Source organism: Chiloscyllium plagiosum, unplaced genomic scaffold (genome assembly GCF_037043375.1).
Source record: "Chiloscyllium plagiosum isolate Xiang-an unplaced genomic scaffold, Cpla_swu_hap1 HiC_scaffold_20, whole genome shotgun sequence".
NCBI lineage: Eukaryota > Metazoa > Chordata > Chondrichthyes > Orectolobiformes > Hemiscylliidae > Chiloscyllium > Chiloscyllium plagiosum.
In genome coordinates this window covers 34023367-34038663 of record NW_028270158.1, presented here as the reverse complement: position 1 = coordinate 34038663, position 15297 = coordinate 34023367, and the positions used below count along the sequence as shown (strand labels likewise).

General features: G+C 43.0%; 1 protein-coding gene across 4 annotated transcripts in view; it reads right to left on the bottom strand.

The window, feature by feature from the left end:
* Nucleotides 1–15297, bottom strand: part of baiap3 (BAI1 associated protein 3) — an 81229-nt gene that overhangs the window by 17295 nt on the left and 48637 nt on the right. For all 4 annotated transcript variants that reach the window (XM_087997804.1, XM_087997803.1, XM_087997805.1 and 1 more), the window contains 8 exons: nt 10777–10867; nt 9167–9223; nt 8286–8383; nt 6113–6164; nt 5427–5578; nt 2828–2951; nt 2394–2537; nt 860–937 (listed from right to left, as the gene is read on the bottom strand). In XM_087997804.1, the coding sequence (XP_087853930.1) occupies nt 860–937; nt 2394–2537; nt 2828–2951; nt 5427–5578; nt 6113–6164; nt 8286–8383; nt 9167–9223; nt 10777–10867 (796 nt within the window). The remainder of the gene's footprint in view (nt 1–859; nt 938–2393; nt 2538–2827; nt 2952–5426; nt 5579–6112; nt 6165–8285; nt 8384–9166; nt 9224–10776; nt 10868–15297) is intronic.

The following is a 15297-nucleotide window of genomic DNA, read 5'->3' as shown; positions in this document are numbered from 1 at the left end:
CACTTGAAAGATGGAGTAAAGAACTGTTCTCTGATCAAAGTACTGTTGACACGTGATGTTGAATTTTAACATCCAAGAAAATCTGAGGATTCATTTTGCTGATGTCCAAGTTTAGCAGCGGAGGCAGGAGAAGGGAACAATGGCTGTTCCTTTCTGGGGAGACAAATCGTAAATCTGAATAGCTTAACGCAAGTGGCAGCCCCTGTCTTACAGGTTTAATCCTGGTTACACTTCCCAGGTCTCAGGAAGCCCCAGCAATTGAAGGGGGCTGAGGCCAGCCTTAAAATGAAGATTAGTGCCTTTAACAGTACTTTTTGCAGATTAAAATGCTTACTCCTGCTCCTTATTGAACATAGACCCTCGAGTTTGAAATTTAGACCACCCTTGTGCTGGGATTAGACTTGCACTGGATCAGAACCTCCAGTTAGGTCTGAGATCAAACCAGTCCCAGGAGCATAGCCCCTCTCTCCATGGGGTTGTAGATCAGACCTTCAGACCAGCCTGCCCTGGAATTCTATCTATCTGATGAAAATCAAGCTTGTCAATCAGATTAGTTCTGCTCACAGAACCAGTCCATGACAAAAGATGCACACTTTGGAGTTGGCACTTTCGGACTTTCACTGAGAGTAAATAGAATGATATTTGGCATATAGGAACTATATGCCAAATAAATGAATGGGAAGATATTTAGTTCATTGGAATACTTCATATTAGGACTGAATAGGAAGAGATTCGGTGCACTGGAATTCTGTACAATAGGAGTGAACAGGGAGAAGTTTAACACAATGGGAATCTATCTGGATTCTGTGACCACAATTGGCTGTAGTATCTACAGTTCACGAGATTCCTCAGGACTCACCTGTTGCGTAATTTTCTTTTGACTGTCTGCTTTTTGTCTCACCTTTTCTGAGTACATCACAGCTGCATTACAAATATCCTACAAGAAACCATTGAAATATCTATTGGTCCTGGGAATAAAAACTGCAGAACATTTAAACTGGATACTGCAATTACTCCTGCAGTGCCAACGACAAACATACTCATCACACAATCTGAATTTTTAATAAATTGAACATTAACATAATTTGGCTAAATATAGTGCATCTAAGACTATAAATATCCTAGTCCACTTTATGTTGGAGGAAAAGACAAATTGAAATGAAGGTTCCATGCAGGTTAACCTCACGCCAAGTATCCAGGGGTGAGAGGCACAAATGAGCCATGAAATGAGAATGGAACAGATGTTCACACGAGAACAATTGAAATGAAAAGTGGCCATACACCATCCTTAAGGTCTGAGAGTGATACATTCTGGAACTATGTTGTGGTATGGTAGGCAGTGAAGAAGGTTGTCTAAGATTAGAAGGAGATCTTGGTCAATTGGGTCAGATGGAGTACAGATGGAGTGGCAGATGGAGTTTAATTTGGATAAATGTGAGGTATTGCATTTTAATAAATCAAACAAGGGCAGGACTTATACAATTATTGGTAGAGTCCTTGTTAGTGTTGCTGTACAGAGACATCTGGGGGTTCAGGTATATAGTTTTTTGAAATTTGTGTGCCAGGTAGACAGGGTGGTTAAGAAGGCATTTAGCCTTCATTGCTCAGATCTTTGAATATCGGAGTTGGGATGTTATGTTGAGGTTGTAAGGACATTGGTGAGGCCTCTTCTAGAGTACTGTGTACAGTCTGGTCACCCTGCTATTGGAAAGATATTATTAAATTGGAGAGGGTTCCGAAAAGCTTTACTACGATTTTGCTGGGACTGGAGGGTTTGAATTATAAAGATCGGCTGGATAGGCTGGGACTTCTTTCACTCGAGTGGAAAGTTGAGGGGTGACCTTATAGAGGTTTATAAAATCATGAGGCACATAGATAAGTTGAATAGCAATGGTCTTTTCCCTAGGGTGGCAGAATTTAAAACAAGGGGACATAATTTACAGGTGAGAGGAGAAATATTTAAAAAGAACATAAGGGGCAACTTCTATTTTAAAAATAGACAGTGGTTTATATGTGGAACAAACTACAAGAGAAAGTTGTTGATGCAGGTACAGTTACAACATTTAAAAGACATTTAGATAAGTACATGACTAGAAAAGGTTTGGAGGAGATATGGCAAGCACAAGTAAGTGAGACCAGTTTAGTTTGAAAACATGGTGGACATAGACTAGTTGGACTGAAGGGTCTGTTTCCATGCTCTGTGTTAATCTGGCTCTCTAGCCAGAAGCTCAATGCCCTACCTCTGATTTCCACTCATTCACAAGCCTCTTCATTGACCACAGAGACCATGGAAATAAGATGAGAACAGGGCCAATACACTTGCTGAGGCTGCATTGAGGAACAATATATTTCCAGAAACCTGCAGTAGTTGTGAGGATTATGCTGATACTCACATCAGTAATTTTTGTTACAAAGACAAATGCCCCCATTGGGTCAGGCCAGGCCAGCTGCAACCAGAAGCTCTTGATCTGAGTGAAGCAAGTCACTACATCGACAGCTGAGCTGCTGTGTTTAGACAATGTGTCAACAGGTTCAAACTGGAGGTAAAAAAAATGCACAAACATTCACCACCATTGCCAACTCAGAGATACCATTCTGAGAAAAGATCACTCAACATCCCCTGTAAAACCTCCCCACACATTTAATTACAAGAGACTTTCTTGAGTAAAATTAACTCAAGTATTCTGCTTCATCCCTTCTCTGTACCAATTACTGACAATATAGATACAGTTACTGACTAGCCTAAATAGAAGAGGACATCATGAAGAATACGCCTGCAGCATGTGAACATGTTTAACTAGCAACAGAGATTGCTCAGGTCATTTACCTGATCCACTGACACTGCCCTCGTAATACGTTCACAAGACTTCTCATAAACAATTTGGAGCCACTTGTTAATGGACATCTGAAACCAATCGTGGAAATTTGTGAGTGCCAGAAGTTGCGAGTCTCTGGAGGGGATTGGAAACAAAACAGATTTAGAGTTGCAGGGGGCTCAGGTATGTTAGACCACTCCCTGGCCATAGGATCCAATGTGTTAGACCACTCGCTGCTCAAAGAATCCACTGTGTCAGACCATTCCTTGTTTTATGAAATCCATTGTGCTAGATCATTCCATGCTCAATGGAATCCTGTGTTAGACCAATCCCTACTATTATGAAGGAAAACAGAGCCTGCATTTAGTATCTGCTCAAAAAGTGCAACGTGCCCTCCCTCAGCATTGGATTTCAGCCTAAACTTTGTACTGAAGCCTCTGGAGAGGTAGGCCATTTAGGACAGAGATGCGGAGAAATTTCTTCACCCAGAGAATAGGGAGTTTGTGGAATTCTCTGCCATAGAAAGTAGTTGACGCCAAAACATTCAACGTTTCGGGTAGGAGATGTATTTAGTTCCTCAGGTGAAAGCAATCAAAGGATGATGTAGGGTGAAAACAAGAACAGAATACTGAGTTGGGTGATCAGCTATAATCATGTTGAATGGTGGGGCAAGCTCAAAGGGCCAAATAGCCTATTCCTGTAATTATTTTTTATGTTTCTCAGAAAAAATATTGCTTTACACAGTGAGTTGTTCTGATCTGGAATGCATTGCCTGAAGAGATGATGGATGCAAATTCGATTGTTACACTCAGAAAGATATTGGATAAATACTTGCAAGGAAAAATAATACAGGGCTATAGGGAAAAGCAAAAAAGAGTGAGATAAAAACCAAAAGAACTGCGGATGCTGAAAATCAATATAAACAGGAATTGCTGGAAAAGCTGTGGGAGCATTTGTGGAGAGAAATCAGAGTTACTGTTTTGGGTCCTGTGATCCTTGTTGATTTTTATGTAGAGGATAGGGTAGGGGAAAGGGATAAGGAGTAAACGATAGATGGAGATAGAGCCCAAGAAGAGAGAAGGACAATTGGACAGACAAAGGAGTGGATAATGATCTGGCCAGGAGAATGAATAGCTACTAATGTCAACAATTAGTGGGTAACAATGTTAAAAATCACACAACACCAGGTTATAGTCCAACAGGTTTATTTGGAAGCACTAGCTTTCAGAGCACTGCTCCTTCATCAGGCGGTTAATGAACCTTCATCAACCACCTGATGAAGGAGCAATGCTCCAAAAGCTAGTGCTTCCAAATAAACCTGTTGGACTATAACCTGGTGTTGTGTGATTTTTAACTTTGTCCACCCCAGTCCAACACCAGTTCCTCCAAATCATGGCTTACAATAGGTTGTGTGTAATAGCAGACTATGTGATAACACGACCTGGTAGGGGTTGGGGTAAAGGAGAAGGTGTCTTAAGTCCTAACATTGTTGAACTCGACATAGAGTTCAGAAGGCAGGAGAGTTCCTAAGTGGAAAATGAGTGCTTATCTTCCAGCTTGTGCTGAGCTTTGCTGGAGTGTTGCAGCAAGCTTGAGATTGAGATGTAGGCCAGAGAACAGGGTGATGTGTTGAAGCATCAGGCAAATGGAAGTTCAGGGTCTTTTTTGCACACAGAATGTAGGTGTTTTGCAAAGCAGTCAAAGGAGACCACATTGTGAGCAGTGAATGCAGTAAAATAGATTGAGTGAATTGCAGGTAAAGCGCTGTTTCACCTGGCAGGTATGTTCGGGCCCTTGGATACTGAGGAGGAAGAAATTAAACAAGTAGGGGAAAGTGCCATGGGCCTGTAGGGGTTATTGGGAATGAAGGAGGAGTGGAATAGGATATCCTGGAGAGAATGGTCCTTGTGAAAGGGTGACAAGGAGGGGAGGGGAATATGTGTCTAGTGGTGATATTCTGCTGGAGTTTGTGGAAATGGCAGCTAATGATCCTCTGGGTGTGAATGCTAGTGGAATGGTATTGAGGACATGGGCAACCCTATCACTGTTATGGGAGGGAACAGAGGAGCTGAGGGCTGAAGTGCAGGAAATACGCCACACCCGCTGAGGGCCCTGTCAATACTGTGCTGGGGAATCCTCAGTTGAGGAAGAAGGTGGACATTTAGAGGCCCCTTTGTCAAAGTTGGCATCATCAGAACAAATGCAATGGAAAGGGATAATTGGCTCTAAACAGCTCCACCAAATAAAGACATAATGGATTGACTGGCTGCTTTCTGTGCTATAAAATTCTGTTCTTTGCTCGGGACAATCCAGGAGGTTGTTTTCAGAATCCAAGTGTTTTTACAGAGAATTGCTCAAGTCATCACCCAGCCCTATCCACACCTTCAAATTTCTCCAGTCCTAACTCTTGAATTCTGAGGTTGAAGTAACTGCCACTATGCACCAGAACTGTCTTAATTTCTTATCGTCTCCATCCCTCTCTCCCTTGCTACATAACCCATCGTTTCAACTTCACCAGTCACTCCCAATAATTCCTCCTCAGTGTCTGATTTCCAACTCTATCCCCTGGGGCTACTTTAGGGTGAGTAGTTCTAGCTTCTGTTGACTCACTTTAATTGAAGGTATTCCTTGAATCGTTTCAGCTCTTTGAGTGACAGGTACAGCTCAAATAGAGTCTCCCCCATCTCCTGCGTCATTCTTGACCTCTCCTGTTCCATGGTTGTCCCCAGTTCCTCCATCAGCATGAGAATATCATCTGCGACCTGCACCAAGCAGATAGTCTTAAGGAAACAGTTTAAGAGTTCAGGAGAGGGGGAAAAGGTAATTCCAATTAGCTCCATGATAAGCAGGTAATCCTACATACAGCCTTGACTTTGCTCCTCCCATCACATTGAGGACTCTGCAATGAGGGAGAGACTTATCAGCAACTAAGAGGTTCTGATGAGGTGCTGCAATGAAGCTGGTCATTCAAAGGTTGATGAGGGGGAGCAGTCCCCATTTTCCAGGAGGAGCTGTTGAACATGATTATTGCCCTGAGTCAGCACACAATGAGTTCCAGTTTTGGCTGGAGAATGAGCATGAGGTTGGGGCTAGGGCAAAGGAGTTGGGTGAGGAGGCAGCACAGGCTTATCCTCAGGGGTTAGAGTTTTACACGTGGTGAGATTGAAATGGATTTGGAGATTCTCAAAAATAAAGGAGGCTTGATGTTTTTGGAATTGAGTCTTTGGCATTTGTATTTGGCAGGGAGGGTGCTCTGATAACTCACTCTTAAAGAGTCAAAGAAATAATCTCTTTACCAGTTTCTCCAGCTGTTGGTAGTTGATGCTGAAATAATCAATCTTCAAAACACTGGAAAAAGACAGAAATCATTCCAAGCGGGTGAAAAGCAACTGTTCAGTGAAGTGACAACACACAACAGGAATACAACCGACAGAATATACTGATATGGCCCTTTGACTTACACCACCTCATTGCAAGATGTTGGGTAGGAGGGTGATAGTGGGGTGGCAGGATACTTAACATTGAGCTCAATTTCCCATGACAAAACACAAGAATTTGTACAGCCAAAGGCTTGGTCAATCTTCCACAAATGCAAGCTCAGCCCTGTCAACCTTCTCACATTCTCTCTTCTGTCCCCTGCAATGAGTTACAAATTGAAATGCACATAAACTTGAATGATGACTCCCATTGGGGTTATCAAGTAAGTGAGTGAGCAACCCAGATCTTGTGTACCTCAGAAAACGTTTCCTCAGGACAGTGCCCTAGGACCAATAATTTTCAGCAGCTTCATCAAAAGTTTCCTTCCATAAGTGGGCATGTTTACTGATGATTGCACAATTTCAGCACCATTCATGACTCTTCAGATACTGAGGCAGCCTGCATGCATATGCAGCAAGACCTGGACAACATCCAAGTTTGGATTGATAACTGTTTCAAATATCAAGGAAAGTGAAAGGATTGCTGCACTTCTTGAAAGTGAGTAACCTGACACTCATTGCAAGTACTGTTTACACAGCTGCTGTTCAAGCAGTAGCAAAAGCCTAGTTTGCAGATGGATCAAGGGATGTATATAATTGAAGCTTAGCTGGCAACAAGCAGCTAATAGGTCAATGGACAGGTGACCATAATCGATGAAGGTTGCCTTCTACCTGCCAACAATTAGGTAATTAGCTCCCGAGTACCAGAACAGCTTGGAGGTATGAATGTTTTGGCAAAAACAACCAGATCTTTGCAAAGGCAGAGCTGTCTCTTTTCTCTATAGTAAAAAGCATTCAAAACTGAAGATAACCAGTTTATTTCCCTTTCCAGTCCCTGGAAGCTATAACTTTAATTGGTATATCAAAGATGTTTGTAAGTGGGAATTGGTCACCCTGTGCCTACTACAAACAAGTGGAAGTATCTGGAGAAGGAACATCAAGAAGAAGTATTCTGATTGATGAAAGGATATTCTCTATAAACCCTGCAGACAGCGACCACTGAACTGCCTGATTTTCTTAACCTCCTTCAATGTTTTTGTTTCTGTCTGTGTCTGTCTGTATGCACGTGGAAAGGGAGTTTAAAGGGGTTGGAGTTTCAACTAGTAGAGATATATGCTGATGTTTTATAATTGTTTGCCGAGAATCTATTTATTTGTAGTAAATTGTCATTCTTGTTAAGGTCAGAAAACTTGGTCTATACTTTCTCTAGATGTGGATCTAAAAGACAGGGAATTCCACATGCTTTTTACAATCTTTATCTTGTATGATGATTCCAGAAATAGTAGGTTTGATTTCCAGTAGACTACCCCAGTGAGGCATAAGAATACCAACCAGAACAAAGCAGCCTGCTTGATTGGCACCCCATCCACCACCTTAAACATTCACTCCCTCCAGCATTGGAAACACATTGTATACACTGCTGCCAATCTACAGGAACTTGCTAAACCATCTAGAAGGACAAAGGTAGTAGATGCATGGGAAAAGCACATCTGTAGATTCCCTCTAAGCTATACACCACTCTGGCTTGACATGTTATCACCAGTCATTCATTCTTTCTAAATCAAAATTCTGGAACTGACTTTGTAACATCATTGTGGGTTTACATAACTCTAACAGACCACAGTATTTTAAGAAGGTGACTAACTGTAACCTTCTCAAGGGCAATTAGGAAATAAATGCTGACCATGCTAACAATACTACATCTATTGGAAAAGTGTTTTAAAAACATAGTGAGTGGTTATAGATCTCATGAAACATTTTATAAGCAAATGTATAGAGGTGCTTTACTGTAACTGACCCAGAGTGTTTGATTGGACAATGCTGAGCTAGCTATACGCTGTGTTTATCTCTTCCTGTACCTGCCCTGGGAATGTTATTGGAGATTTGATTTCCAGAGCAATGAAAAGTTTTATTCACCAGCACCAATATCCTTAACCTATTTGAACAAAATAACTGTATTAGTAAAATGTAAGATCAAAAAAAAGTCAAATACCTGACAAATATTTGGTTGTACTTTTCTTGATCTTTATGTAGCTCTGTACAAACTGCATCGACTAGTTGTACCAGTCTCATCTGCTTAGTCAGTCCAGACTGCAAAGTAAAGTCAGTTTAAGATCAGTTATGATAACTTCTCATTACCAAACCCAATTCATAGTCAACAGCACGCCAAAACCCAATTCACGGTCAACAATATCTCAATCCCAACTCATTGTTAACAACACCTCCCTCAGAGACTTAACTGACCACCAATGTCTCCGAACCCAACTCACTGTCAACAAACCCACCCAAACCCAACTCATTGTCAGTAAAACCCCTAAACCCAAATATGCATCAACAGTGTCCCTGAATTCAACACATCAACAACAATATTGCCTAAACTCAGTTTACAGTCTCTGTACTCCCCTCACACAGAGTCAACACATCATTGACAATACCCCCCAATCCAACTCATCATCACAAATCTTCCTCAAACCCAGCTCAACTTTAACAACATCCCCAAACCCAACTTACCATAACAGGACAAAGCAGCCTGCTTGATTGGCACCTCATCTACTACTTTAAACAACGTCCCAAAACACAACTTTTCACTAACCATATCCCCTCCCAAATCATTTTAATCATGAAGAGAAATATAAAATAATTTTCTCTTTCATTACTCATACACAGGCAATTGCTCCTATAACTATTCAGCTCAGTTCAGCTGATTTGTGACTCAATTTGAGAACTGAGTGTTGCTTGTTTTCACATTGATTACGTTGCACAATGGATCATGAACTCAGTAATGAACAAGACAGACAGCAAGAACAATGCTAATATGGCAAAATCAAATACTTCTGCTAATCTGCACAGATTACATTATTCAGTCACATATACCTTAAGGTTTGGTTTGAAGGTGTCACACATTTTCTTATACCAGTCAAATGTGAATTTCTGTAACAGTAACAGTGAAAATCAACACAATATCACACATTGAAATATCAAACCACAATGCTACTCAACAGAATGTCTTTTGATGCAAAGCTGCTTGACACAATGCCTCTTAAAATAATGTCACTCATTCCTCTAAAATGAACTCAGAGGCAATCACATAGAAACATACAAAATTCGTAAAGGGATAAAAAATAGATACCATAAAAGATGTTTTCCCTAGCTGTGGGTCAAGAACCAGAGGAGGCAGTCTCAGAATAAAGGATAAATCATCTGCGCTGAGATGAGGAAGAACTTCACTCAAAGACTGGTGAATCTTTTGAACTCTACTCCAGAAGGTAATGGAAGATTTGTATTAAGTTCAAAACAGAGATTGATAGATTTCTAGCTAATAATGATATTAATGAATATGGGGAAGAGTGCAGGAATTTGGTGTAGCGGTAGATGATCAGCTGTGATCTAGAATGGCAGAGTAGGTTTCAGAGACTGAATGGCCCAATCTTGCTTCTATGTTCCTATTCAGTAGCACTTAGCACAAAGTTACTAAAGGTAATTTTGAATCTCAGTGAAAATCTTCTGATTATACTGAACCCAATGAGTAATTTACTCTTGTTCATTAAGACTTGAAACGCTACAATAATTTGTTTCAGGTCCAACACACACATTGGTATCAAGTTAGTTTGCTCAGTTCAGTTGTCCAAGAGACCTTGGGACTCTGTGAGCCTCCACACAAGGTCTGACCTGTATTTAAGTTTTAAAAATTCTTTCAAGGGATGTGGGCATCACTGGCAACTTTTTCCTCAACTCTAATTGTCCTTGAGTGTTGAAGTGATCCGACTTCTGAAACTGCTGACTGCTGCCTTCCATCTGGTGTGTGAACTCCCAAGAAAGAGAGTTCCTGATTTTAACCCAGCAGTGAAGGAATGGTCATATATTTCCAAGTCAGGAAGTTGTGTCATTCGGAGAGGTTTTGTGGATGGTGACATGTAAATCAACAGATGAAGGTTGCATGGTTTGCACAAATTCTGCAGCGTGCTTTATTTCTTTGTAATAGAGATGGTGAGTGAGAAGTTCAATAGTGCCTGTGAACTTCAATAACTTCTATTTTCTCAAGGATTCCATGTGTCATTTATTTTCTTCCATATATTCCATATGTTCTGCATTTGTTCACATTAAATTCATTTCCTCTAAACAGTCCAAGTGAGTTGTTTTGATATGACCTTAACCTCCTCTGAGCCAATTCTGTTCTGATTTATCAATCAATTTAAGTAATGTTACAAAGCAAATCTATTGACCATCCTTCAACTGAATCTTTTCTATCTTTATAATAAACTGCTGTTTCAGTGTGTTCAACCAGTTTAGTTAATGGAGAAGTGTCTCCTCATCTGCTTTCTCAAATCTCAATGGGAAATTGAGATTCACTAGATCAAACGAATTTGCCCTCCCCCACATTAACGTGTGTTTTAAAAAAAATGCTCCCTTCAAGGTCATCAATGCAAATTATCATCAGATTCTGGCATGATTCCTGAATATTGACAATGAAGCCCTCACTGTACCTTCACTATGGCAACAATCTCCACATGGAGCTGGTTGTGTAAAGGACAGACCACATTAAAGGCTTCCATGGAATAAATCTTCGATAAACACCTGAAAAATATTAAATCAAACGCAGACAGAAAAAAGCAGACGAGAGAGAGGGAGAGAGAGAGAGAAAGATAATTTGGGAGAAATAAAAATTAGGAGTTACACAGAGAGGGAGAGGAAACCGAAAGAGGAGGACAGGAATTGGAAGAAAGACAAGAAAAGAGAAGGGGAGACAGAGGACCCAGGAGAGGCAGTGTCAGGCAGGATAAGATGGAAGTCAATAAGAGCAAGTGATGGAGGAGGGGTAGGGGTGAAAAGATAAAGAACACAAGAAATACAGAAGGCAGTGACAGAGACAGAAATAGAGACAAAAACAGAAACATACAGATAAAGAGAATTCTTAGTTCCAAAGATATTCTTTCCCCACATTAACATTACAAACATATGAATACAGTATACAAACTAGAAGCAGAAATGGGCCATTTGTCCTCCAAAACTTGTTCTGCTATTCAATAAGGTAATGGCAGATCTGATTTCATTCCTGCCTACCCCCATAACCTTTCACTCGATTGTTTATGAACTGCTTCCTTTACAATATTCAAAAAAAACTCTGCTTCTATTGCCTTTTGAGGAAGAAAGTTCCAAAGATTCATGACCATCTATGAGAGAAACATTTCTTAACTGGACAATTGCTACTTTTAACCAAGGCCCCTAGTTCTACATTCTCCCACAAGAGTGTCAAAATGCCCTCACAACCTTATACTCCTGACCTCATTCTTGATGACCTCATTTTGGGCTTATACCCAAAATATCGATTCTCCTGCTCCTTGGATGCTGCCTGACCTGCTGTGCTTTTCCAGCACCACACTCTCGACTCTGATCTCCAGCATCTGCAGTCCTCACTTTCTCCTCACAATCCAATATGTTTCAATCAAGTTATTTCTTTCTTTCCTAAACTCTGAACTTTTCTAAATAATTAATATTCTTCTTGAAATCAGAAGACCAAAGCTGTACACAATACCCCAAATGTAGTCTTAGAAATGTCTGGTACAACTGAAGCATAACTTTATTTTTATATTCAATTTCCCCTGTAATACACAGTAATTAACTAGGGGCCTTGGTTAAAAGTAGCAATTAGCTTTCCTCATTACTTACTGTACCTGCATACTTGTCTTTTGTAATTTGTGCAAAACCGTCTGCACCTCTGAGCTCTGCATCCTCTAACCATTTATATCATGTTTGTTTTCTATTCTTCCTGCCAAAAATGGGCAATTATAGATTTTCCCAATTATACTCCTGATCTTTGCCCATTCACTTAATGTTTCCATAACTTTTCATAACTTAATTTTCCTCCTATCTTTATGACATCAGCAAATTCAATTATCATACCTTAAGTCATTTATATAAATTGTAAAAATTGTAAAAATGCTGAGGCCCTACAACTGATCCCTGTGACACATTCACTTGTTACATCTTGCCAAACAGGAAATGACCCATTTTTACCACTCACTGTTTCCTGTTAGCTAACCAATCTTCTATCAATATCAGTATTTTACCCTCCACACCATAAGCTTTTATATTCTGCAATAATCTTCGAGTTGGCACCTGCAGCAGTTTCCTCAATAGTCCTAAGGCACTCAGACCAGGATGAGCTTTGGTTCAATCGTCAGTTTGTGCCGGTTGAGATGATTGACAATGGGTTGGAGATAATAATGGCAATGCTTGAGTTCAGGAGGTAAAAGTACAATTTGCCACATTTCTTTCTCCTATTCAGTGAAGAGACAGAAGATGAAGCATGTGGTTCAGATGTGAAGTCCTCCCGCGAGTTGGAATAATTTGCTCAAACTCAAAGTTTAGGTCTGATTCGACATCTGATAAAATGGAACTAAAGTCTAATAACAGTCGATGCATTTGAGAACAATTGGGAGACTCTCCTGTGTGATGCACATGGACCAACGTACTCATGTCCTGAATGAGAGTCAGTTGTCCCAGTCTAGCCCATTTCAGATTAGTTCAGTTTTGTCTCACTCAGCTGACTCTGTCCTTGCCTGGCTCAGGTTGGCCTATCCAAGCTTAGTCTGGTCTTGGCCCTATTCTTTCTGGAGAAAGTGAGGGCGGCAGATGCTGGAGATCAGAGCTGAAAGTGTGTTGCTGGAAAAGTGCAGCAGGTCAGGCAGCATCCAAGGAACAGGAGAATCGACGTTTTGGGCATAAGCCCTTCTTCAGGAATGAGGAAAGTGTGTCCAGCAAGCTAAGATAAATGGTAGGGAGGAGGGACTTGGGGGAGGGGCTTTGGAAATGCGATAGGTGGAGGGAGGTCAAGGTGAGGGCGATAGGCCGGAGTGGGGTGGGGCGGAGAGGTCAGGAAAATGATTGCAGGTTAGGAAGGCGGTGCTGAGTTCGAGGGATTTGACTGAGACAAGGTGGGGGGAGGGGAAATGAGGAAACTGGAGAAATCCGAGTTCATCCCTTGTGGTTGGAGGGTTCACAGGCAGAAAATGAGGCGCTCTTCCTCCAACCGTCGTGTTGCCATGATCTGGTGATGGAGGAGTCCAAGGACCTGCATGTCCTTGGTGGAGTGGAAGGGGGACTTAAAGTGTTGGGCTACGGGGTGGTTGGGTCCGGGTGTCCCAGAGGTGTTCTCTGAAACGTTCCGCAAGTAGGCGGCCTGTCTCCCCAATATAGAGGAGGCCACATCGGGTGCAGTGGATGCAATAGATGATGTGTGTGGAGGTGCAGGTGAATTTGTGGCAGATATGGAAGTGTCCCTTGGGACCTTGGAGGGAAGTAAGGGGGGAGGTGTGGGCACAAGTTTTGCATTTCTTGCGGTTGCAGAGGAAGGTGCCGGGAGTGGAGGTAGGGTTGGTGGGGGGTGTGGACCTGGCGAGGGAGTCATGGAGGGAGTGGTCTTTTCGGAATGCTGATAGGGGAGGGGAGGGAAATATATCACTGGTGGTGGGGTCCGTTTGGAGGTGGCGGAAATGGCGGCGGATGATACGTTGTACATGGAGGTTGGTGGGTGTTCTGTCCTGGTGGCGGTTGGAGGGGTGGGGCTCAAGGGCGGAGGAGCGGGAAGTGGAAGAGATGCGGTGGAGGGCATCGTCGACTACATCTGGCGGGAAATTGCGGTCCTTGAAGAAGGACGCCATCTGGGTTGTACGGTTTTGGAACTGGTCCTTCTGGGAGCAGATGCGGTGGAGACGAAGGAATTGGGAATATGGGATGGCGTTTTTACAGATCGACTACGTCTGGCGGGAAATTGCGGGTCAACTACGTCTGGCGGGAAATTGCGGAGTCGACTACGTCTGGCGGGAAATTGCGCCAGCTCGCGGACACCTCCTCCTACTGCCCCCTTGACCATGACCCTACCTCCCACCACCAACCCATCATCTCCCAGACCATCCAGAACCTCATCACCTCAGGGGATCTCCCATCCACCGCCTCCAACCTCATAGTCCCACAACCCTGCCCCGCCCGTTTCTACCTCCTGCCCAAAATCCACAAACCTGACTGCCCGGCCAACCCATTGTCTCAGCCTGCTCCTGCCCCACCGAACTCATCTCTGCATACCTCGACACGGTCCTGTCCCCCTTAGTCCAAGACCTCCCCACCTACGTTCGGGACACCACCCACACCCTCCACCTCCTCCATGATGTTCACTTCCCCGGTCCCCAACGCCTTATCTCCACCATGGACATCCATTCCCTGTACACCTCCATCCTCCATCACGAAGGACTTGAAGCCCTCCACTTCTTCCTTTCCCACCATACAAACCAGTACCCTTCTACTGACACCCTCCTTCGACTGACTGAACTGGTCCTCACCCTGAACAACTTCTCTTTCCAATCCTCCCACTTCCTCTAAACCAAAGGAGTAGCCATGGGCACCCGAATGGGCCCCAGCTATGCCTGCCTCTTCGTAGGATATGTGGAACAGTCCATCTTCCGCAGCTACACTGGCACCACCGCTCACCTTTTCCTCCGCTACATCGATGACTGAATCGGCGCTACCTCGTGCTCCCACGAGGAGGTTGAAAAGTTCATCCACTTTACCAACACCTTCCACCCCGACCTCAAATTCACCTGGACCATCACAGACTCCTCCCTCCCCTTCCTAGACCTTTCCATTTCTATCTCGGGTGACCGAATCGACACGGACATTTACTATAAACCGACCGACTCCCACAGCTACCTAGACTACACCTCCTCCCACCCTGCCCCCTGTAAAAACGCCATCCCATATTCCCAATTCCTTTGTCTCCGCCGCATCTGCTCCCAGGAGGACCAGTTCCAAAACCGTACAACCCAGATGGCCTCCTTCTTCAAGGACCGCAATTTCCCGCCAGACGTAGTCGACGATGCCCTCCACCGCATCTCTTCCACTTCCCGCTCCTCTGCCCTTGAGCCCCGCCCCTCCAACCGCCACCAGGACAGAACCCCACTGGTCCTCACCTACCACCCACTAACCTCCATGTACAACGTATCATCCGCCGC